Source organism: Takifugu flavidus, chromosome 3 (genome assembly GCF_003711565.1).
Source record: "Takifugu flavidus isolate HTHZ2018 chromosome 3, ASM371156v2, whole genome shotgun sequence".
NCBI classification, from domain to species: domain Eukaryota; kingdom Metazoa; phylum Chordata; class Actinopteri; order Tetraodontiformes; family Tetraodontidae; genus Takifugu; species Takifugu flavidus.
Window position 1 is genome coordinate 332,157 of NC_079522.1, and position 22,896 is coordinate 355,052.

At 44.8% G+C, this 22,896-nt stretch overlaps 4 protein-coding genes, 3 long non-coding RNA genes and 2 other non-coding genes across 13 annotated transcripts; 5 read left to right on the forward strand and 4 right to left on the reverse strand.

Annotated features, from left to right (window-relative positions):
- The first annotated feature begins 1,369 nt into the window (after nt 1–1,369).
- On the forward strand, nt 1,370–4,274 carry snx15 (sorting nexin 15). 2 transcript variants are annotated; one of them, XM_057026811.1, is made up of 7 exons: nt 1,370–1,613; nt 1,954–2,110; nt 2,283–2,398; nt 2,484–2,760; nt 2,840–3,013; nt 3,078–3,275; nt 3,761–4,274. In XM_057026811.1, the coding sequence occupies exons 1-7, from the start codon at nt 1,515–1,517 to the stop codon at nt 3,853–3,855; spliced, it is 1,116 nt and encodes a 371-aa protein (XP_056882791.1). In that variant the 5' UTR covers nt 1,370–1,514; the 3' UTR covers nt 3,856–4,274. The 2 variants fall into 2 exon arrangements, with proteins under 2 accessions (XP_056882791.1, XP_056882790.1); XM_057026810.1 differs by having other exon boundaries at nt 1,371–1,613; nt 3,823–4,274.
- Nucleotides 1,899–2,585, reverse strand: LOC130522423 (uncharacterized). The gene is made up of 2 exons (XR_008949619.1): nt 2,412–2,585; nt 1,899–2,297 (listed from the first exon to the last, which is right to left on the reverse strand). It is a non-coding gene; the product is annotated as an uncharacterized LOC130522423 (long non-coding RNA).
- Nucleotides 2,790–3,902, reverse strand: LOC130522424 (uncharacterized). The gene is made up of 2 exons (XR_008949620.1): nt 3,770–3,902; nt 2,790–3,632 (listed from the first exon to the last, which is right to left on the reverse strand). It is a non-coding gene; the product is annotated as an uncharacterized LOC130522424 (long non-coding RNA).
- trnal-aag (transfer RNA leucine (anticodon AAG)) lies at nt 3,551–3,632 on the forward strand. The gene has a single exon. It is a non-coding gene; the product is annotated as a tRNA-Leu (tRNA).
- Nucleotides 4,275–7,421: 3,147 nt separating the features above from the next.
- Nucleotides 7,422–14,624, forward strand: prox3 (prospero homeobox 3). Of its 3 annotated transcripts, XM_057026796.1 has the most exons (7): nt 7,422–7,566; nt 7,724–7,936; nt 9,800–11,529; nt 11,907–12,020; nt 12,143–12,255; nt 12,416–12,521; nt 13,318–14,624. In XM_057026796.1, exons 2-7 carry the CDS (start codon nt 7,795–7,797, stop codon nt 13,489–13,491), a joined length of 2,379 nt encoding a protein of 792 aa, XP_056882776.1. In that variant the 5' UTR covers nt 7,422–7,566; nt 7,724–7,794; the 3' UTR covers nt 13,492–14,624. The 3 variants fall into 3 exon arrangements, with proteins under 3 accessions (XP_056882776.1, XP_056882777.1, XP_056882778.1); XM_057026797.1 differs by lacking the exon at nt 7,422–7,566 and having other exon boundaries at nt 7,637–7,936; nt 11,913–12,020; XM_057026798.1 differs by lacking the exon at nt 7,422–7,566 and having other exon boundaries at nt 7,888–8,157.
- Nucleotides 13,164–13,237, reverse strand: trnai-aau (transfer RNA isoleucine (anticodon AAU)). The gene has a single exon. It is a non-coding gene; the product is annotated as a tRNA-Ile (tRNA).
- A 1,044-nt stretch (nt 14,625–15,668) lies between the features above and the next one.
- Nucleotides 15,669–17,978, forward strand: tmem179ba (transmembrane protein 179Ba). Its single transcript, XM_057026815.1, has 5 exons — nt 15,669–15,834; nt 16,565–16,755; nt 16,932–17,069; nt 17,159–17,237; nt 17,316–17,978. Exons 1-5 carry the CDS (start codon nt 15,739–15,741, stop codon nt 17,499–17,501), a joined length of 690 nt encoding a protein of 229 aa, XP_056882795.1. The 5' UTR covers nt 15,669–15,738; the 3' UTR covers nt 17,502–17,978.
- A 199-nt stretch (nt 17,979–18,177) lies between these two features.
- On the forward strand, nt 18,178–19,373 carry LOC130522422 (uncharacterized). The gene is made up of 2 exons (XR_008949618.1): nt 18,178–18,401; nt 18,917–19,373. It is a non-coding gene; the product is annotated as an uncharacterized LOC130522422 (long non-coding RNA).
- Nucleotides 19,374–20,145: 772 nt separating this feature from the next.
- Nucleotides 20,146–22,735, reverse strand: brms1 (BRMS1 transcriptional repressor and anoikis regulator). 2 transcript variants are annotated; one of them, XM_057026814.1, is made up of 10 exons: nt 22,568–22,735; nt 21,673–21,873; nt 21,508–21,598; nt 21,305–21,432; nt 21,102–21,181; nt 20,924–21,020; nt 20,676–20,765; nt 20,519–20,583; nt 20,385–20,424; nt 20,146–20,314 (listed from the first exon to the last, which is right to left on the reverse strand). In XM_057026814.1, exons 2-10 carry the CDS (start codon nt 21,869–21,871, stop codon nt 20,307–20,309), a joined length of 798 nt encoding a protein of 265 aa, XP_056882794.1. In that variant the 5' UTR covers nt 21,872–21,873; nt 22,568–22,735; the 3' UTR covers nt 20,146–20,306. The 2 variants fall into 2 exon arrangements, with proteins under 2 accessions (XP_056882794.1, XP_056882793.1); XM_057026813.1 differs by having other exon boundaries at nt 20,146–20,335.
- Between the last annotated feature and the right edge of the window lie 161 nt (nt 22,736–22,896).

A 22,896-nucleotide genomic window follows, 5' to 3' on the forward strand; every position in this document is an offset into this window, starting at 1 on the left:
GGCCTCACTATAAATACTTGTCTGATCCCTCTACTAGAGTTTATTTTGCAAGGCCGTGTGAGCTTTAGAAACAAGGAAAGAAAAAAGAAAAAAACACGGACCAGTTTGATCCAGTCTGGTTGGGGTCTCAGACTTTCATCCCATTGTTGTCAGGCCGCTCGCGCTGAACCACGATACCTCTGGGAAACGCCACTTTCAAGTCATTCTAAACAATATGCAATTCCTAAAACATGCTTTTTTGCTCTCCGGCCCATTTCTTTCATGTGTTCGTAAGACAACAAAACCAAAATGCATCCTTTCCTGGCCTGACAACTGGTCCTTTTACTCCCTATAGCTGAGAATGTGTCCCAGTTTTCCTCCCATTCACCAAAAGAAGGCATCCCCTCTAACACATGAATACAGCTACAAATTAGTCCTGCACAGTAGCACATTCACCAGTAACCACCCCCCCAACTTCACTGCTATGGCAAAAACCACCCAATTTATGACTAAATTTGATGTTTTTATTTGTATTTTGAGGACAAATATAGGGAGACTTTAATGAATTTCCTTTTCCTCTCTCTATGTTCTTGTATCCCCCCGGGTTTCTTTCTGCCAGATGAAACAATGGTTCACAGTCTTATATAAGAGCACCCCCCACTTGCTGTGAGTGGAATTTAAAGTGCTTTATTGTTGCAGATCAAGAAGTCTGGCTGCAGATGGTTTCTGCTGTGTGATCAGACAACCCTGTGTGCTACCTGTGTAATTTACACAAAGATGAACAGAGCCGTTTGACTGGGGCAACTTCCTGCTTGTCAGACAGGTTGTGTTCAACAAACCATTTGCCTGATTTGTGTTTTACAGGTAATTACCTCTGAAACCCTACCCTTTGACCCGCAGCCTGTTAAATATAAACCCACACTCCTTTCACATATTTTAGTACTTCAGAAAACACCTCTTGATGATCCCAATATCCGATGCAGCATTTTTATGAATGAAAGAAGAGTATCTTAGTTGGGAAATGCGTCAAAAGAGGAGCCGTGAATAGGACGTTGTGAAGGAAGAGGTGTGGGATAATTGCATAATGGGTCTGCACAGCTGGAACCTGTGTTTTTGTTTGTGCTTTCTTTGTTGCATTGTGTGCTTTTCTTATTTTAGACTATTATTTCAGAAGCATTGTGTTTTGAGTTTTTCGCAATTCATAGAAATCCTTATTGATTTTTTTTAAAAAAAATGCATTTGTATAGTTGGTCGTAAAAAAATAAAATTTACACACGACTAACATGCGAGAAAAAAGACGTTGTTCGGGTGGTTGTTGAGCGCCCCCTGGAGCATTCCAGCGGTGTTGACGTTATCTTAAAAAAAAGTCTAACGACACAACGCCATCACGTGTTCTGGCACGTGACAAACCCGGAAATAAGCGGAGTCGAGGGAGGGCTGGCGACACCAGAGCCACAACAGACGAAACAATTCTCTGACAGCTCCGCTTTCAACCGCTCAAGACACCGTTTAACTTCTGTTATTAAAGCACAAACATGTCGCGGAAGCCAAAAGATGAATATCACCGGTTCTTCACCGTTTCAGACCCACGAACGCACGAAAAGGGGCACACCGAGTACAAAGTGACAGCAAGGGTTGGTTTCCACTCTTTGTCTTTAATGCCAATATAATGCCATGTTTCCCCATGCTCAACTCATTTACCTTGCTTTTATCCTGAACTCTAACCGTTGCTTTATTTAGTCCTAAGTATTGTTTATAATGTGTTTAGAACGCACCGCACTGTAATAAAACAAAGAACTGGCTGTGTGGACCGCAGAGAATGGCACAAACAGGGGTCTTTTATGTCTTTCCTTGGTGCTCGGTGAAGCAGCCTGGACTTGTGATGTGGAACCCTCATGACCACACTAATACCCCGTGAACAAGATTTATTCATGCATAGATTTATTTATTTCCCCCTTCTCTGTGTCGGCTTAGTTTGTATCCAAGAGTCACCCAGAAGACGTGAAAGAGGTGGTTGTGTGGAGGCGGTTCTCCGAGTTACGGAAGCTTCATGGAGAGTTGGCCTACACGCACAGGAATCTATTCAGGAGGCAGGAGGAGTTTCCACCTTTTCCTCGGGCACAACTCTTTGGTATTAAAAAAACAAACCTCTTTTGTGGTCACATGATGCTCAGCGGATGACGTTGCCAAGCCTTTTTGTAGTGTGCGTTGAAAGACGTCGTCCAACATTTCACGTCTCGGCGACCATTTCAGCGTTTGTGTGTCGACTGAGCGCTCAGAGGTTTTCATGTTGTGCGTTTCAGGGAGGTTTGACGAGACTGTGATCGAAGAGAGGAGAAAGGCGACAGAGGCCATGCTTCAGTTTTCAACCACCATACCTGCGCTATACAACAGCCCACAGCTCAAAGAGTTCTTTAGAGTGCGAAACTCACACATTAGTTCTTCTTTACCTCCTTCACCATGAGACCTCTTTGCATTTCTCCTTTCTCTCTCCTTCCTCTCAGAGTGGGGAGGTCACGAGGCCTTTGGATCCCACGTTGTCCTCTGATGAAGCTCTTCCTCCCCCTCTCATTCCACTCCCTAAGAGGAGGCCCTCAGACTGTGAACCTGTAGAGGAGGAGGAGGGGAGAGAGGCCCCGACTTTACCTCAAGACTTAGGGGTCAGCATGGGCCTGGAGGTGGGGGAACCAGAAGTGGCGGTTGAGGCTTACAGCGAGATGGGTGGCTCGCCTTTGGAAGACCCAAAACAGGATCTTAGTGATACAGAGCCGGATGACGCAGGTGCACATGAGGGTAGAAGCTTCTTTCTACTGAATTAATTCCCTCCTTTTTTAAGCTTCTGTTGTGTGTCCACATCTAGCTGTATCTCCTCACCCACCACCTGCCAACAACCACCAATCACTACAGTCCCAGGAAGACTTTGAGTTCCTGTTTGACTCTGTGGCAGAGGAACCATCGGCGTCTCCAGAGGAGGAAGGAGCGCCTGCGTTGTCTGATAACGACCTGGCTGTCTTTGACCCCTGCTACAAACAAGGTGAAGGGAAACAAGAAAGGACAAAAACAGAGAGACTTCCATATTAATTTCCCACACCCTTTAGATCGATCCAATTCCGCCGGTGACCACAAAGAACTGAACTCGCTGCTGTCAACGACTGTGGAGGGAGAAGCTGCTGAGTACTTGAAGCAAGCCGCCGCTGAGCTGAAGGCCGCCATGCAGAGGGAGAAGGAGGGAGAATTTAGCGCTGCCATCCGTAGTTACAGGGCGGCGGTGGATATACTGATCACCGGAGTGCAGGGTGAGTGGTCGCGTGCAGGGTGCACTGATTTATGTGTTGAATCGTGTTTCGTCTGTGCAGCGAACCTGAGCAAAGAACGTTTGCCATCTTTATTCTGCCCTACTTACTGATAAGCCACTCACACGTAAACACACTGGCGACTAATGGTCCTCGTGCAGGTAACTGCCCTCATGCAGGTAACTGCCCTCTGAACTGCCGAGCGTGAGCTCTCAGTTCATGGCAACTGTGTCTGTTGTTATGTTGTTGCTGAGGTTACCAGTCATTCAGGGCCCCAGGGTAGCGTGGCCGAGCGGTCTAAGGCGCTGGATTAAGGCTCCAGTCTCTTCGGGGGCGTGGGTTCGAATCCCACCGCTGCCACTAAAGTTTTGATCATTGTAGAAAAATTCTGAGAAGTCATTTTCAGATTAGAAACAGGACGAGATTATCTATTATTGATCAGAAAATGTAGTTTTCATATGTTTGTAGCTTTTAATTCATTGTGTCAGTTTTCTTACAGTTCAGATATCAAGAGCCACACTTTCTTCCTCCCGTGTGTCTGTCCATCCAGGAGACCCAGATCCGACACGCAGGGAGTCTGTGATGAGGCGGACGGACCAGTACCTGAAACATGCAGAGATGATAGTCAACAGGCACCTTTCACCCACGCACACACAGGGCCCGTAGGTCCAGACAGGCATGTACTGGGTTCCTGTAGACTGCACACAGGCAGAAACTGAAGCCGAAGCTCAGGGTCGCGACGTGCGCACGTGTGCTCGCAGATTTACCACACGACGGACATGCGAAAGCCGGGTTTTTAAGCACACTGAAGAGGACTCACACTCCAGAAGTGCATGGACTGGCTTTTGCTGAGCTCATCAAAAACCAAATCACACTAAACAAGTTGTAAATGCAGCAGCACGCTGGACCTTCGTGGTACAATGTTGATTTTTGCTCGACACCGAAGTAATTTGCACTTTGCACAAATGGTGATTTTGTTAATAAAAATCCTTTTAATCCAAATCTTGGTGTCTTATCTCCGCTTTTAATGGGACGCGCTTGTACTTCAGCAGTTCCCCTCACGCTAAATGCACCAATCTGCAGTAGCGCGGCTGCACCTCTGAGTAGTGCTGTTAGCTTGTCGCGGTTGCACATCTGCGTACTCTCAATACTCTCACAGTCGAATTCTAAACTGTTATTTTGATGTTTACACTTACATTATTGCGCTCAAACACATTTGAGCCCCTATAAAACGGGTGCAGTGTGTTCTAAATGATAAAAAACCAAGGCCACGCCGATGTGAACGCCCTTGTGATTAGGCCGTTTGTCCGTTTTTGGGTTCATCTCTGCAAAAATGGTGGTTTGAAGCACGGAAAGAGACGATCTGTGAAGAGAAGAGTCAAACAGAGTGTGAGGAACGGAGGGACAAAGAGATGGAGGGGCAACAAATATAAAAAGGGGAGGCTGTCATGAGGAAAAGGCACCCCGCCTCAGATGAAAAAATGGGGGTTGTAGGGAGTGACAGATAACAGAGAGGATGGAGGAAAGGAATAAAGGAGGGTTATGATTAGAGGATAAGCACAGCTCATCCCTCCATTGTTAAATGGATGGAAAAAACTGACCCTCCCTCTTCCTCTATTTTCATCCCCCTGCTATCTTTTTCTTTTTTTTTGCATCCTTTGTTTTTGGACATTGCGGGGCGCTTCAAGAGGACAGCTGAAAAGAGAGGAAAAAAGAGAGGGAGAGATAGCATAGCTCCATCCTGTTATATATCCCTCTCTTCCTCTCATCTCTCCACCTCTCTGCCGCTCTGCCCGTCTCTCCCTCTTTTCTAGTGCTGCACCTGTGAAATGCAGAAGAGGTTCTGGGATAGAGAGGGAGATGGAGAGACAAAGAGGTGGATGGAGGGATGGAATTGGCAGGGAGGGGTGGTTGAGCTTTAGAACATTAGCATGCTGAGAGTGTCAGCACTCTCCTCTTTCTATGCCTCCATCCTCATCCCTCTTTCCATCCCTCCCTCTCTGTCTTTCTCCTCACTGGTCACTGCAATTATACCATCAAAACACTCCAGCCTGAGAGCATAATAGTGTCCTCGTGTGTGTGTGTGTGTGTGTCTGTGTGTGAGTGAGAGATTGTGAAAGATCAAAAGAGATGTGTGTTTTGTGCCATATATGACACATAAGATGTGCACGTATGTCATGGAAGACAGCTAATACGGCACTTTGGACTTCTGCTTCTCTGACCTTTGACCAACCAATTTCAACGCAACACTGTGAGATCCACTTTACGTGTGTGCACGCCTGTGCGTGTGCGTGTGCGTGCCTGGTGAGTTGCTATTTACGCTCACTCGTGCTAATGGATGCACGCAGGCTTACACTCATGGCTCCGAGATACAAGCCGTTATGACCTACATGCCCAGTGGGTCATCATTAAGCCAAACAGCACACACTGACACCTTCAACTGTCCACACACACACACACACACACACACACACACACACACACACACACACATACTAACTGTTCTTGTTTTCATTCTCTCAACTTCCTGTATCCCTCTCCCCTTCCGCCCTCTGTATCTTCTTTTTCCCTTTTTTTTCTCGCCAACACACACACGCACACCCGCACACACACACACACACACACACACACACAACACCCCCATGAGCTTGTTATCACTCTCTATGCTTTTGTTTCTCTCTTTCACCTTGCCCTGAGCTATTTGAATATGCTTCTTTCTCTCTTTTGGAAACACACATATTTTCTACGTGTCTCGCTCATGCGTGCTCTTTTTTTCCTATATGTCACCCCGAGTTATCTCCCTATAGCAGCCGTGGAATGTACCTTAACTTAAACAAGGGCAGAACTTCATCTTGTCATCGTCCACATGCAGATGTAGATTTTTGGGGAACGGCCGTAGAGATTCTAAAGCACCTTGGGGAAACTCAGGCAGCAGCACTGACAGGAGTGATGGGAAATTATTCAATCTAAAGGGCTGATTACAAACCTCACACCTACAGGATTTTCAAGTATATCAGTGAGCCTATATCTAAAAAATGCTGTAGCTTTATCTCATAGCTTTATCCTTCCTACAAAAATCTAAACTAAAGTCCACATTCAAGTCTTTTCTGTGTGGTTGTAGCAACACGGCGGTTGTAGCCCCCATGGAGGGGGACCCACATCAATATTTTTATAAATATCTTATGCTTATGAGCAGCAAAATGTACATATTCCAGAAATAAAACTGCAGATTAAGCATTTTGTTCTCTTTTCTGTTGCCCGTGTTAAAAGATTCCTTGTGATCGACATCAACATTTCCTATTTTTAACATGAAAACATAGATGAATAAAGCTTTCATTCCTCCCCTTTGTTACAGCCTCACCCCTGTCCCTCTCCCCATCACTCTCTCCAAATCAATAACCATACACTTTATGCTATCTATTGATCCTTTCCTATCTGCTCTTCTCGCTCTCGCTTTCTCCCCCCTCTGTCGGTCCACCCCTTTGAATGTATAATCTCTTTTCCCTCTGTCTCTATCACTCATTCTCTTTATATCTCTCGCTCTGGGACATCCTATTTATACGGCTGGCACCTTCATGCATGTTCTAAAGTGTGTGTGTGTGTGTGTGTGTGTGAGAGAGAGAGAGTGTTTGATGTGCGTCTAAGTGGTTAACATAATTCGAGGCCTGAGAGTGATGACGTTCCTGTGCTCTCACACCATTTTAGGGCTTTTTGGTGGGCTTTTCTGACAACAATTTGTGCTGTTTAGTATTCTCCAGCTTGTGCGGCAGGCCCGTGTATTATCTATGAATTGCATTCTCTCACTCTCACACTTTGAATGCACACGCCATTGCGGTTCGCCCGCCCTCCGTGCACGGCGGAGAAGCATTATCTTTTGTTTTACTGTCATTTCAACACCTTTTCGCCACGCTCACCTTCCCCTTCCCCCGGCCTCTCCACCTCTTTGAATGTTTATGTTGTTTCACATGCATCTCTCTATCAACCCCCCCACACACACACACACCGCCACATCCTCACCCTGTGTCCAGCTTTTGTTACCAGCCTTGTTTCCATAACAACTGCGACCTCGCTGTCATGCGTAACCATTTTTATTCAGAAGCACAGAAAACAGACAAGATGAGAGGGGGAGCGTGTGGAAGGTTATCCAGACGATGCATTAGATAGACAAAAACAAACAATAAAGCTACAAAAAAGATAGGAGACGAAGCAAAATAATAGACAAACAGACCCCCGAACCACATTAGTGTTTCAAAAGGCCATTGATAATCATCAGGCAACAATCATCTGAATTCATGTAAGTCTAGCGTTTTCCATCACTTCCTGGAATTTTGGGAATATTTATTTGTATGTTTCAGGGCTTGTTTTTGTTGGAATAAATGCTCTTTAAGTGGATATAATCAGCCAAGAATAAACGCGGATCCGCTTTCAGGAGTGTAAAACTTCGCCTTCAGGTGCGCCTCTGACAACAAACTGTTGCTTATCGCCTCCCAACTGATAAGAGTGAGCATCGCTGCTGCAGCCTATGTGCGCGGACTGGCGGGGGGTCATGCCAACATGGGAGGGACCGGACCGTCAAGTGGCCAGCTCTCCAGCCCTCCCGCCCACCGCACCACTTCACACCGCTCCCGAGGACGATGCCAGCCGGGGATGGATGAACTGGCGAGGTAAGGGGGGGGGAGTTTTTGAAAAAATAAGAGGAGGGGGCTGGCGAGTGAGTGCAACGCGGAGAGAGTAGCGGAACAAAAAGGGACAGAGGAACGGGAAATATACCAGCTGTTTGACAGAGGCTCGCTCGGTGCCAGCTAAAGGACGAGGCGGAGCGCGCAGGAGCTGCCATTGGAGCGGAGAGCTCCCGCACCGCTGGACAACTGTTCCGCGTCCGAAAGTGAGTTGATTTCGGGGACCGCAAACGCACCACGGCGGTAGAAGCTTCCGTGTCCGACGCGTTATTAAGCTCCGTTAAACTCCGCTTTACCGACGGCTTATTTCCTACTCGTTTTTTCCTACTGCGACATTAGTCCGCCGCCGTGCCAATTAGTGCCAGGACCCTACGCACGCGCACACACATACACACACACGCGCGCGCGAACTGACAGGTCGCGCGGCGGACGATTCTCTCGCGTGGTGGAACGGGTAGATGTTGCCACGCGCCCCCCACGAGCCTTCAAACAAACGCTTAAACGACCATTAATTATTCAATACGACTTGCTAAACTTTATTCATAATTTATGCGCCAAATATATAATTTTGATACAAATTTAAATAGTATAAAAAATATTGGGTGTATTGACAAACCAGAATGTTGCCTTTTGACTCCTAAAAAATCTACCAAATGAATCCGTAGACATGTAACACAAAGTCAATAGTTACAAAAGTAAGCATTGCCAGATATATTTGACTCCAGTGAGCTGTGTCTGCGCTTAATTCTGTGCGTATTTATCTGATTTCTCCCCCCAGTCGGCGACCATATCGACATCCGTCCAAAAGTGCCGTTCTTAAGTCTAATCTGTTGGTTAATATCATTCATTTCTATCGCTCCATGTTCCTGTTTTGTGCGGCTTTCTGCTGGCTTTGCTAAGCTAATCTGGCCTTGATATTAAGCGCATTGGCTGGTTTGCCATCTGGACTGTATTATAGATGGGAGGCCGGGACATTTGAATAATTGATATTTAGCTATTTATAGTAGGATTATTCTGTTTATGGTGGAACAGAAGGCCTATCTATCTATCTGTCTGTCTGTCTGTCTGTCTGTCTGTCTGTGAGTGACATAGCCGATGAATTTTAATTTAAATATTTGTCTTCACATTTTCTGTTTTTTTCCCTTTTTGGTCCATCCAGTAATTATCATTCGTCATTCTTTCTGGTGAGTGCCAGTGTAGCCATCTGAAGTGGATTAGGGGTGTTATCAAAGCAACGTACGACTGTTCACACACACAGGCGCTTGCATATGGACACACACATGCACATTCGTGCATGCTACTCACTCAATTTCGGTCCCCAAGGACCATTGACCATTGTTAGCCCTCTCTCAAGCCTCTTTTGTGTGTGTGTGTGTGTGTGCGTGCGTGCGTGTGTGTGTGTGTGTTTGACGGTAAACACTCTGATCAAACAGTGCTTAACAGGCTGCCTGAACTGATAACAGAGGGAGAAGAGGAAAAGAGGATGAGAGAGGAAAGAAAGGGGGTATGGGGCTTCAGATGGGAAGGAAAGAAGGTTAAAATCTGGGGGGGTGGTGTGGATGTGTGTTTTTGAGCTTGAATTAATTATAAAATGCATAAATATACACAGTACTATTGATTTATTTGAACTGTTAAAACGGGGATTGTGTTAATGTAGCACTACTTTATAGTTTGTTGTTTTAAAAAAATCAGCAACATCTCTATTTTCTTATTGTCAAATGTAGTTTCATGAACTATATGGTTCCTCACAGTGGAGAAGAACAAAAAGGTTGCGATTTACGAGCTTGTATTCTTTGCATGTATATATATATATATATACACATCCTGCTTATGCTTATCTCTTTGCAGTTATGGATTCCCCCTCTGACCTCTTTGAAGACTCCGGTCGCCAGATTCACACCTTTGCTTCTACTCTCAGCTCCTCAGACCTCACAGGTGTTCAACTTCAGCCAAGCACACGTCATCCCCCTCCTGCTTTCAGACCTCTGGGTTTCCCACTTATCCACAACCTCCTACATCCTGGTGGAGCAACCAGGAGAGTTGGAGGGCAACTCAACCCAAACCTGAGAAGTCACAGGCACCTAGAGGAAGTCAACCTAGAGGAAAACATGCAAGAGAGGGATGGACGTGTAGATCATGAGATGGATGGACTTATGGAAGGAGAGGACAGCTTGTTGGTGGTTAAGAAGAGGCATAGTGACACTGTCCTCTTAGGTGAGTGGAGTCAGGACGTCCTGAAAGTGAAAAGGGTAAGGAATGGAGAGCCAGAGGAGGGAGGCAAGAAGAACCAGGCAGGGAGGAAGCAGAAGAGGCGAGAGCGGGAGGAGCTGAAAGAGCAGCTGGAGGAGGCCAGAGAAAGGCTGCAGGCGCTGCAGGAGAAAGTATGGAAGGTTTTTGGAGAGAAGCACAGGGTGGAAGAGGAAAGGAGTCAACGTGGCAACAGAGATGCAGGAGATGAGGGGATGGTGGAGGAAGAGGACATGTTTGAGGAAGATGATGGTGGAGACTTGGAAAAGGAAAACTTCTCCCTTCTTTCTGGTTCTCCTTTCGAGAACTTCCACAAACACAGAGAAGAGAAGCAGAAAGACACAGGGGGAAGAACGGAGAGGGAACGAGAGGGACAGTTGCACCTGGAGGGTGCGACGGACGGAGCAGATTTGACGATGGAAGCCGAGGACTGGAATGGGATGGAAGATGAAGGCGAGGAGGGGGGCCAGAAGTTTGCTCAAGCGTTGAAGTTAGAGTTGGGCAGCGCCGTGGCACGGGTCATCGATCGAGTTCTCCGCCTTTACACCGAGATGACGGACGTTGCCGAGTCCTCCCCCCCTTCTGCCATCTCTTTCCTGCCGACTGAAGCTGGGCACAATGACGGGAGGGAGAGCGGGGTGTGGATGGGGCTGCTAATGGGAGGACGGGGGGAAGACAAGACCAGAGGTAAGGGAGAAAAGACAGCAGCCCGGGATGACGAAGGAGAGAAGCAGCTGCAAAAACTCGTCAACCACATCCAACCACATCGCGCTGAAGCATTGGACCTTGCGATACCACTGGCTGTTCAGAAGTCACCTGACATGTCAAAGGCTCACCCCCTCCTTGGCCCGCCTTTCCCTACTCACCCGAGTCTCGCCCTGCACCACCCCTCTTTGCCTCGCCCTCCTCCTCTTTCTCATCCGTCGCTCCTTCCACCCACCTCACAGTCCAAAGACGTCCCTTCCTCCTTCCACCAGTCCTCCTCCTCCTCATCTTCCTCATCTTCCTACCCCGTGCCCCCCCAGCCTCCCCACCCTCTCCCTCTCCCGCTCCTCCACTACTCCATGCAGCAGCTCTTCTCTCGTTCCCTTCACCACCCTCAGCTGCCACACCTGACCCCGTCTCGCAAGGACTATTTGAGTGCCGAACCCTTTTTCGACTTCTCGTCTCACCCATCGACTCACCCAACTTTCCCGCCGCTCCCGTTGCTCGGGCCGCTGGACCCCTCCCTTGTACGCCACAGTGGAAAAGAGAGGGAGCGAGGAATGAGAGGAGATGGAGGAATGAGAGGAGGGCTAGACGGAGGAGAGCTCTACCTGACAGCTGGGGGAATATCCTTTTATGTATTTAATCAGATAAAATGTTTCAAAAGGGAAATCCTATTAAATCAATTCATTAAATTTGATTATGTGTATTTCTAAAGCTTGAAAACTGATTCCTATTGAATTAGTAAATGAGCAGACCTGTTTGACCTGTAGCTTATTTCTTTTTTAAATCATTGCCCATACCCGTGACCTTGGCGTTATAAGCACCAGGCTGTAGCCAACTGAGCTAACCGGCCATGAAACCCCGTGAGCCACTGACATATCAGCATACTGTTACATTTGTAGTGTTCATCGCACCACCACTATTAGGTTTGCATTGACATTAAACATTCTAAGGGATTATCTACACAGCAGCGTGGGAGAAAAGCCTTAACTGGCCTCATGCGTACACCCAGGAAGGACTGTCTCCCTGTCACCTGAAGAAAGCCAAGCTCATGTTCTTCTACGCCCGCTACCCAAGCTCCAACACTCTCAAGACGTACTTCCCCGACGTCAAGGTCTGTGTCCTCCATTACAGTGAGAACGTATCAAATTAGCGGCAGGTGTTTTGTCAGGTTAGAATTTACAGCGTCATTTAAAAAGCCTCGTCTGCTGCTTTTTTCCCCTCTCTGCTGTCCAGTTTAACCGCTGTGTGACCTCCCAGATGATTAAATGGTTCAGCAACTTCAGAGAGTTCTTCTACATCCAGATGGAGCGATTTGCGCGACAAGCTGTCCGTGAGGCGCTCACTCGGTTGGTCTGATTCCATTCTTATTATTCTTTAGATCTCCTCTAATTCATAATATATTAAATATGTACATTTACTAAAATCACCTTTCGTAGAAAATTGGGATTTAAGATATATGTATGTAATGGCCATTAACGAGCCAGTGTGTCTGTCTGTGTTACCCAGGGAAGGTGCACCTTGCCTGGGCAGAGACAGCCAGCTGCGAGTGGGTCGTGACACAGAGCTTTACCGCATTCTCAACATGCACTACAATAAAAGCAATGTCTACCAGGTGAGCGCGTCAGTGTATTGTATGTATTTATAATGAATATATTTCAGTATTATGTTTTTTACGTGTGTGATGAAAACAAGTGGACCTTGAGTCCGATTAGTTTCTTTTTACTGCTGCACATTTGTGTATGAATACAAGGGCTCTGAGGTTATAAAAGCTATAGGTTATGGATGTCGAATATGAAAATTTACAGTGCGAATGTCTCATCATCCTTCAGACAAGATTGAAAAATACTTTTTCCTTTATGTTTTAACCTTTTATATTAGGCTGGGTGAATCCATACCTGGGAAATACTGAATACAATGTCACTGTCAGTTTAATCTAGTGTTATCTTTTTCTTTTAGAAAGAAATCTTTCAAGGTCCCTGAACCAACTGTGTGCACTTACTTTGAAGTTTTGTGTTATGAACATGTAAAGTGTTCCCAACTAAATTGTTTGGCTGCCTATGCTTGATATTTGGAGAAAACCCTGGCCTGATTGAATCCATGACCTTGGCGTTATTCGCACTGGGCTCTGACCAACTGAATTAAACGTTCTCTATTTATGTTGAATTTTGTAGCTCAGGCAATTGAATTATGTCTATGTGGGTAAGAGTGACATCAATTTGTCACATAAATGCATGAAACCTTGTCCAAAAGCCTATGGCCCGTACGGGGATCGAACCCGCGACCTTGGCGTTATTAGCACCACGCTCTAACCAACTGAGCTAACCGGCCATATTGAGTGCTTGCTCGACATCTTTGATCACGAATGTGTTAAAGAAGACGATATACGTAAACCTTTTGAATGCTTGCAGGTCCCTGAAAGGTTCATCGAAGTGTCAGAAGTGGCCCTGAGGGAGTTTTACTCAGCCATCTGGACTGGAAGAGACAGCGACCCCTGTTGGAAGAAGGGGATATATAAGATTATTTGTAAGCTTGACAGTCCTGTACCAGACACCTTCAGACTTCCGGGCTGCCCCATGGGCTGATACCTGAACTGCTTATACTTGCATGACAAAAAAACCCTGATTAAATTAAGGGATCGTTACAAAGCATTTCAAAAATCCTAGTCCATAATACGTTTCTTGATGAATAAATATATTTACAATGAGCTTAAAAAAAATACACAAGCATGTTAAAATAGAGAGATATGGGTGAATAGACTGGATATACATTAGATTCTTGGAGTCTTGTGATAGCACTTATCAGGAGACGTGACTTTGCCCCTGAATCGACAGAGCAGGAATTCCCTCTTCAAACAGTCTTGGGTCAGTTGACCTGTGAAATCACATTGCTGCACATGGATCTTTGACAGAACATCACGGAGGCTGACTGCACAACCTTCACACGGGAAAATGGTTTGCATTTCATGGCGGAATGTTGTAAATTAATGCAGCGATCAAATCCACTCCTCGCGGTCGATAGAACAAGCACCAACGCTGCTCACGCATATTTGTTTATGACTAAAAAGCCCAAACGGAGAAAAGTTCTCTATTTTCAGCAGATGCACACGTCACAGCGATTCTCTATTTTTTCCCCTCGTGAATAATTTCAGAGATGTTTGTCATCGGCTGTAGTTAATGTCTGTGCCTGGCTTCCCTGGATTTTTAATGCTCAATTTGCCACAGCTGCGAGGACGCTTTTCCGCTGTTGCATCCGCAATCACCAGATCTAATCGGGACTGTTAGTTTAATCGCAAGCCTTAAAAACACGACACAAACTCTCGCCGCTTCGGTTTCAGGCAGTGGGTTTATTTTCCCCCTCAAAATCAGATTACATTAAGTTCTGCACGATGGCACAATCTGAAGGACAAACCGTTGGATAGTAAAGTTAATGTTATGTTTCCTTGATTGTCCAAATGTTGAAATATTTACTTCTGTTTTTGTATCCCTTTTGATGTGATACGCGCACAGTATATTTGTTGTTCAGAGTTAATGCAGATACCTTCATTCTGTATTTCAATGTATATCATGATGTATTTCCAATGCATGTTTTTATGTTTATGTTACATTGTTATTCCCTCTGCTTTAATCTGTCTTTTATATTGTAAATACTGTGCCTCATCATGCGCATTTTGATGATGTTCAAACTTAACGGTCAATTAAATGGATATCAGGCTCGAGCTGTCATGAATGTACTCATGCGCCAGGTCCTCGGGGATAAGCCTCATGTATCGAGACGTTCTGTATCAAGCAGCAACAAATGCTCAGTTTTTAACTGAACGTGATGAGAACTGGGAATAAATGTGAAATTTCAGTTGTGCACAAAGACAAAAAACAAAAAAAACAAAAACAGCATTCTTCCAACAAACAACACGAAGCACATAGGAATGAGCAAATTCAAACCTAAAAAAACAATTCTTGTAACATTTTTGATGGGTTTATATAATAATGTTCTCTGTGGCTTTGTGCCAGGAAGGTTAAAAAAATACTGTCACATGATACAAGGATCACAAGGTTTGATTGAGGAATTCAGGGAATGAAGTCTATCCATCACAACACACACAAAGAACAGCAGTATGCCTGGTTTTATTGGCTCAAATGGACCAATAGGGTGGTACCAACATGATTTAAACAGCTGATGCGTACAGATCAACCATCTTTTTATGCTTTCCCAAGCTTTCCTTTCATCCTCCTGGGGTTTTATCAGTCGGACCCATGGCCTGACCTCGAGAAAATGTGTCTGTATACCAGCCAGTGTTTAGGTTCTTCCATCAATTACCGTGATAAATGAGCAATTTTTTCCACATTTATAAGCGGATATTGTAATTTATTGGTTGCCGGATGGTTGGATGACAGTACAAAAGAGAGGGAGGCTGTTATATACATGACTGTGGCTTGGCCAGGAAAGTAGCACTTTCTGGAGAAGAGATAGGTGAGGCAGGGGCTTTATCTCAGTCGAAATACTGCATTACTCAATTTTAGTAACGTGGATTTATTTCTGTAAATAGCAATTATTCTGACTAAACTATACTATATGTAGTCTATATTATGTTTCTCAATATGAATATATTAAATATTTTAAAATGGCAAAACATTTATAAGATTTGGCATGAAAGAAAGAAATCACTTTGGAAGAAAGTAGTGAATCAAATAGGATCTTGGATAAACATTTTTTTCCGAGGCTGACTCTTCTGGAGGTTTTAATTTGAAACGGTGTACCGGAAGCGCTGTATTTTATTGTGACGGGCTTCGTGCCGGGCTTCTTCCCGCAGACGGGAGCCGTGCTGGGGGACGATGGCGTTGACGGCGCTGCTGGTGCTGGAGCTGAGTCTGTATGCCGGCTGTTTCTGCTGTGGGATCGTCACCGCCGCCTCCATCACCATACTCCAGGTGACATTAACCCACCACACGGCATCTAACCAGATAACGTTCTAATCACGGCCTCTTCCGCGTATACGCGCCTTTCCCGCAATGTGTAAAAGTTATGAAACTTTAGGTTCGCCGTGAAAGAGACACTAGTAAAATAACCCCAGAGGGTAGAAACCAGTCACTCGATTGCATTTGCTTTAACGTTAAGTCCATTAAGTGTATTTAATTCGTTTATTTTAGTTGAAAGGGAGGGTTTGACGACTGATTTACTCTTGTGCGCAGCGAACTATCACCGTAAACTTTACTATGAAATCTTGATAAAGCAAATAAACTTTCCCGTGTGACGGTTGTGCAAATAAACTTTCTTTCTTTCACTTTGATTTCCTGTTTATGTCGCTCGCGCGTCCGCGTTACCATGACGTAATTAAATTAATGAGGCGCGCGGGTTGATTTTGTTCTTATTTAAACAGCGGCGTCAGAAATGACACATTTAGACCGGGTTAGTTTAATCTTTGAATGATGATACTAGTAATAAAATAATGCTGCGTGTTTGTGCCGCGGATAAGAGTAGTCATGTGTTCAGCATATTCTTTTCTCCTCATGTGACCAGCTAGTCCTCGTGCCTAATTACCAATGTGTGTCGACGTTATCATGCAGTTTTGATGGGGTTGTGGGGGCACTTGGCAAAAGACCTGACTAAAATGGTACCAAACCTAAGTAGAGCAGTTTAATGAACTGTTACCCTCATCAGGGTAACTTTGGAGGAAGGTGCATCTTGTACGGACATGTCAACTACAGTGCTAACCTCATCGGGGTCCAGTCGGCCACCTCTCCGTCCCTGTGTTACTTCATCTCGGCCATCTCGGTCATCGTGGCGGTGGTGTGCTTCTCGCTGACGCTCTACTGGCTGTACGCCTTCTGCATCGACGGGGACATGTCCAGGTAACTGGAGCGGTGCCACATCTGTCTTTGCCAAGATTGCTAAGAATAAAACAGTGTCGCGTACACCTGGGCAGCAGCAGGTGACTCATGAAACTGGTGTGGTAACTTGGAATGGAAAAACCCAAAGGGCAGTGTATCCTTTCAAAATAAAGGTGTTGCGTCTCACCTATCTGCAGGGAGCGCATATGGATGAGCGTGATCGTAGGTTTGTGCGGCGCCTTCCTCTTCTTCCTCCTCATCACGGGCTGCATGCTGAAGATCGGACGGGACTCCCTCTGCAGCTCTGTCACCAGCACCGTTCCCAACATCACTAGGTGCACCAATACGTCATTAAAAACTGTATTTTTCTCAAAAAAAATAAACAAAATTAGTGATTTAAAGCCCGTTTCTCTTTTTGTCAAAGCTGCGAGGAGGCACAGACTAAATCCTGGTCCAGTCCACTTAAAGGAGAAAGGTTCTACAACAGACTGCTCAAAGCCGAGGTAAACGGACTCCTTCGATTTGATTGACATGGACGTAGACGTCCTCTGTCTTTCACGCGCCTCTGCTCCCCCTTTCAGACGGCGGTGTGGGTCAACTTCTTCTTCTGGCTCATCATCGGAGCCCTGGCGGTCTTCCATAGGTACCGGAGCTCCGCCTCAAAGGCCGGGGGGTTCGCCGGGCCGGCCGGAGCGCTTTTCGGGGAAACACATGGGACGGCTGAGGAGACGGAGCCATTCGTCAACCGTCATGCAAGGCCGCAGTGATGCAGTCCTGCGAGACAGAAGCGGATTTCAAATATACGTTGAATAATGTGTCTGAGATGACGTATGAGAGGAAATCTGTCCGGGCAACGATTGAATTGCTCCTTTCCACACACGTGGTCACTCACCTCTGTAAATGTCTGACGTCTGGAACACAAAGTGCATTGGCGTTTAAGTTTTTTTTTTTCTAACGTACTTTTTCTAATCTCACAAGCATTTTCCAAAGCTTTATAAGACACTTTTCCAGTTATCTGTCCCTGTCGTCCACCTCTCCGGGCCTTAAGAACACAGTTGCCATTAATAGTGTCGTCCTTAATGTATCTTTAAATGTTTAAGGTTGAAAAAAAAATACTGTAAATAATGCTTGAGTAATAAATTAAAAATGCAAAGGAGGAAATGACACAATGTACATTTACATCTGTGTGTACAGTATGTGAGATGTATGTTAAATGGATTTCAGACAATTGTAAAAACCCTGAATTGCCATTTTTTTTCCTGCAACTGATCATTTTTTTGGTATGAGGGTATTTTTTTCTTGGAACGCTCATATTTTCTACCCAATAAAACAAATAATTCCCTTGGACGTTGAGCATTTGCCTCCATCTAGTGGCGGTTCGTTGTTTTCTCCAGAGTTGAGCCTGTGATTAGTCGCTTTCTCTTAACTGTCTAATCTCTGTGGATTACCTGACCTCGGGAAGAAGAGGAGGAGAGATGAGACGGGGCAGAGTGGAATAAAAAGGAAATTCCCCTTCTGACATCCACACCGAAGCAGGAATTCTGGAGTTAGGGCTTTCCTTGTTCAGAGTGTGTAAAACCAAAGGACAACGCGCACTGGAGGACACTGACGACGAGTCTCAGAGGACAACCACGAGGCTGGTGATCAATCTGTCTCTGAGGTCCACGGTAGGACAAATCTGTGGCTCTAAAGACAATAATCTGACCTTTCGTGAGTGGACGGGGAAAAAAATGCTTTTATAGAACGTATATTTACTTTGTCACTTACTCTACATGGTTGAATTTTAATGGCCAATGAAAAATATTACTTGATAGCTCAAATGAAACCAGAATCGCCCAACATAAAGGCTGACGGGGTGGAAGAATCGATGACAACGGTCAACTAGGAAATGAAAGAGCAGAATGAAAACTGCCAGTGTATTTGAAAGAAGTGTTAGAGAAGAGCAGTGGAGATAGTGGGCTGGATAAGGCAGGTTAAGCCTCTTTACTTCACCCACAAAGGTTAAAGATTCTGTTTTAGACCTGTTGAGCTCTCAGCCCTTCCTTTTGGCGTTGACTTATAAGATCCGATGTTTCAAGTCACTAAACTCACTACAGCTAAAACATATTTGCACTTTTTAAGACGCCTGATCAAATCTCAGCCCACTGTCTGGCAGCTTACGTGACCTTTGCCCTCTGTCCAGAACATGTCTCAGGATCAGTGGGAATCGGTGGCAGTAAGCGTGGAATCCCTCCTAAACGATGCCAGGAGGATGCAGGTGCAGTGTCGCGAGCGAAGCGAGCAGCTTTCCGCCGCCGCCACGCAGCTGAGGGTGGAGTCGGCCGCCCTGAGGGAGCAGTGCGAGGCCTCCCAGCTGGATATGGTCCGCATTCGCCGGCAGCTGGATGAGCTGCTGGATACCAAAGCTGCGTTCGAGGCCAGGGAAAGGCAGGCGCGCAAACTCAGCAAGCAGCTGTGAGGAAACGAGAGAAATGGGCTTTTGATTTCATGCACTTTAGAGGTCGTAATGATGAGGAGGAAGGAAGAGGGAAGGAATAAGATGCCACCAGAAGCCAAACTTTAAAATAGTCATGGGAAGCTGGTTTGAACCTGTATAGACCACAAAATGATACTGTATAATAAAGAAAATATTAAATCAAGATTTAAGTCTTGTTTTCTATCAATCGAATGCACCAAAATATTAACATTCTTCACCATACAGAAAGACTATTTAACTAATTAACACATTCATGCTTCAAGTACACTTCTAAAATAAAATGAGGTTATCAACGAAATAGTTTGATGTGAAATGTGTTTATTATTTTAAGGCACTTGAACGCCTCACGGCGAAATACCAGGTTTAGCTGAATAAAGTTAGTTGCTAGGAGACGTATCTTTTAATAAAATATACGGTCCACTTTTGTATTTAGAAAGCTTTTATGTATATTTAATGCTTTGAGAAAAGACGAGCTTTACTCACCGGAAAAAAATGGCAATTTTTGCCATGACGACAGCAGCCGAAAAAAACGGAAAGGGCTAACATAAGGAAGCTAACAAATTAGCTTGTTCTCGTCAAACAAAAATAATAAATATATATTTATAGGCTATATACAGCCTTTATGAAGTCGTAACATCTCAAAATCGCAGGTTCGTTCAAGGGAGGTTATTCAGTGTCTCTACCCACACCTTTTCCACTTAACGTTAAAATTAAAAAAAAAAAAAATTGTCTCATCAGAATGACGTAACATATCCAACCCTTAGAAATAAGGAATATTTATAATAAAAGCTCTCAAAATCAAAATACTTATCACTTACACATCATGTAAAGTCATGACACATCATGTTATGAAAATTATTTAAAGACAAGAAAAGACAATTTTACAAAAAATACATCACGTGACAGTTACCAAGGACACACACACACACACAGCCTTTTGTGTCACAAAAGGTTAAAATTTAATTATAACAAATCATTCTATAAATACAGTCATTAGGAATTGGTTTTAAATAAAAATAATAATAACAGTCTGGGAGTTAACTGGCTGAGGAATGTTTTATCTTCCAACACTGGTGTCTTTCAGATGCTCCCATTATCACCACTCTGCAAGACAAAACGCACCATCTAAGAGGACATTTAAACCATCTGTAAAGGTATGTATGCAGAAACTCACTTTCAGCCTTCTTTTTTAGTGGTGTCAGCGCCGTTTTGGCCTGAAACATGCAAATATAGAGGAACGTGAAGCATTTTTCCACTAAAGACAATAAAAGGAGCCCCCTAAAAAAAACACTATTACTCATTTCCAACCTTCTTGATGGCTGTCCAATCTTCAAGGATGTCGATGTCTCTCAGCATGTAGACGATGAACGGCCCTGTGACAGAAGTTATCGTCCATGATAAGCAAACTACCGGTACTTGTCGAAAGAAACGCAAGATTCACTTGAAAAAAAATCAACAGGTATACCTGAAACTAGGGTAACCTTCTTCTTCCTCTCTGACTGACCAAACAGGCTCTTCCTCTTGCATCTGTCATCTCTGGTATCATCACTCCACTCTGAGAAAACAGGACATAGAACCAGTCTTGTGCTTTAACTGTGAAGCGACTTCAAAAAGCCAATAATACACTTCAGTTGCCTTACATTCACAAATTCTACAAAAATTATATAATAATAATAATAATAATACATTGTTGAGCCTGACGCTCATTTGTACCCGAGTTGAAGTCTATATTCTGTCTGTCTTCCTCCAGTCTTCTGATTTTCTCCTGCAGCTCTGTTTTCATGGTGTCAAACAGCAAAGACTGCTCATTCTACAACACATGTGGACATTTCACAGCACTTTAAGACTGACTGTACAGGGCATAGCGTGTGCGTGTTTGTGTGCGTGGTACCTCAAGGTGCTGCTTTGCCCCCTGAAGTTCACATTCGCGCTTGTGGTGGATAACCTGCAGACACAGCTCTCTGTGCACCCCTACAGACACACATAAGAGATGGAGAAAATGGCATCAGAGCAGCTGACATATTTTACACTAAAAATCACAAAAAGTGTTGGTCAAACTTGTTTGCCCTGCAAGACAACTGACCAATCCCGTACCAGCCACTCGTGTCCGTGCCTGCATGCTGTTCTGCAGCGCCGCCAGTGGGTCTCTGTATTCTCGGGCCTGGCCCGCGAGCACCTCTTCCAGTTTCACTTTCACCTGGTTCAGCCGCTCACTAAACAACCTACAAGCCCAGGACACGGTCAGCCTTCGCTCCCAGAGCACAGTTATTTCTCCAAATTTGACTGTGATGGCTTACTTTTCTTTAAGGGCCTGAAACTGTTTTTCCAGCTCCAGCATCTCGTCGAGGCATTCCCCTCTCCTTCGCTCACAGTCCTCGTCATCCATGTCTTCACAGAGGATAAAATGGCAAATATTACGTTAAACACTGAAAATTAACGGAACAAAGGCTTTGCAGACTTACCTGAACTCTCCTCTTCTTCCTGCTCCTCACTCTCATCCAAGTCACTCTCCCTGTCTTCTGTACTCTCTTCCATGGTTTCTTCTCCTCCTCTTTCCCTCTCCCCCTGGTGCTCCAGCTCTCCGTTGGTCTCAGGAAGTTGTGACTCTTTGCCTGCCTCCATTTCCTCTTCTGCCTCCCCCACAGAAGGCTGAACAGGCATGACTGGAGACACATGCAAATTATTTAAATCTTGCATTAACACCACTTTCTCAATACGTCTGAAACACAGACTAATTTTATCAACATTGCCGGAGATCATACACAGTACCAAGTATCAAAACAGATTTTAAATAAATCCACCCAGTGTTAACGCGAACATCGCCTTTTATTTCATTGAGTGGCCGGAAGTCACTAAAGTTGACATCCGCTTAGTTTAGCGACGGTCCGCTTCAGTGATGTCATTCAAAAAAATGTTGTATGCTGATTGGCGGCGTTTTATCAAAAAATAAAAGGTCAAATCGAGTCTGTGCTCCTTGTTTTATCGATCCGTTTATCCAAAAGTTAGGAGAAGCAACCCAAGACATATTTACCATCATATATACAGTTTGATAAAGTGGTAAAGGAAGTCAAGTGCACCACTAGCTAACAACTAAAACCGCACACTCGCTCCTCACTCTTGAAGATGATTAACTGATGCTAATGTAGTGTATTCTATCGTTTGGTATAGTGCACTGCAAATTTAATAGCTTTAAATGTCATGAAGTGTCTGGCTTTAAGCTTTTCAGAGTGACCCAAGTGCTCGCGGATTAACTAACGAGTAACGTTATCCATCCATGGAGGAGGACGATGCAGCTGATTTGTTAAACCTGAATAAAAGTCTCTTATCCGGACAAGTCAGCGGTTGGAATTTGCTCACCGTCTTCCACCGTTCCGATCCTGGCAGACAACGTTTTCTTATATTTCCATTTTCTTTGTAATAAAGTACTTCCTCGTCTTTTCAGGGCTTCCCTTCGATAGTTTTGCCGGACTCCCGAAGCCCGACCAGCCAACCAATCAACGAAGACCTGTGGGTTTGGAGTGTCCAATCACAGCACGCGTTAATCAGCCAATCACAGGCCAAAGCTTATTTAATGAGCCAATCACAATCCAGCACAGCCCTGAATAGCTCATTACATTTGCTGAAGTTATATTCGTCTACAGTGGAAAGGGAAATAATTGTCAGCACTGCTAAAGTCTCTTCTAATA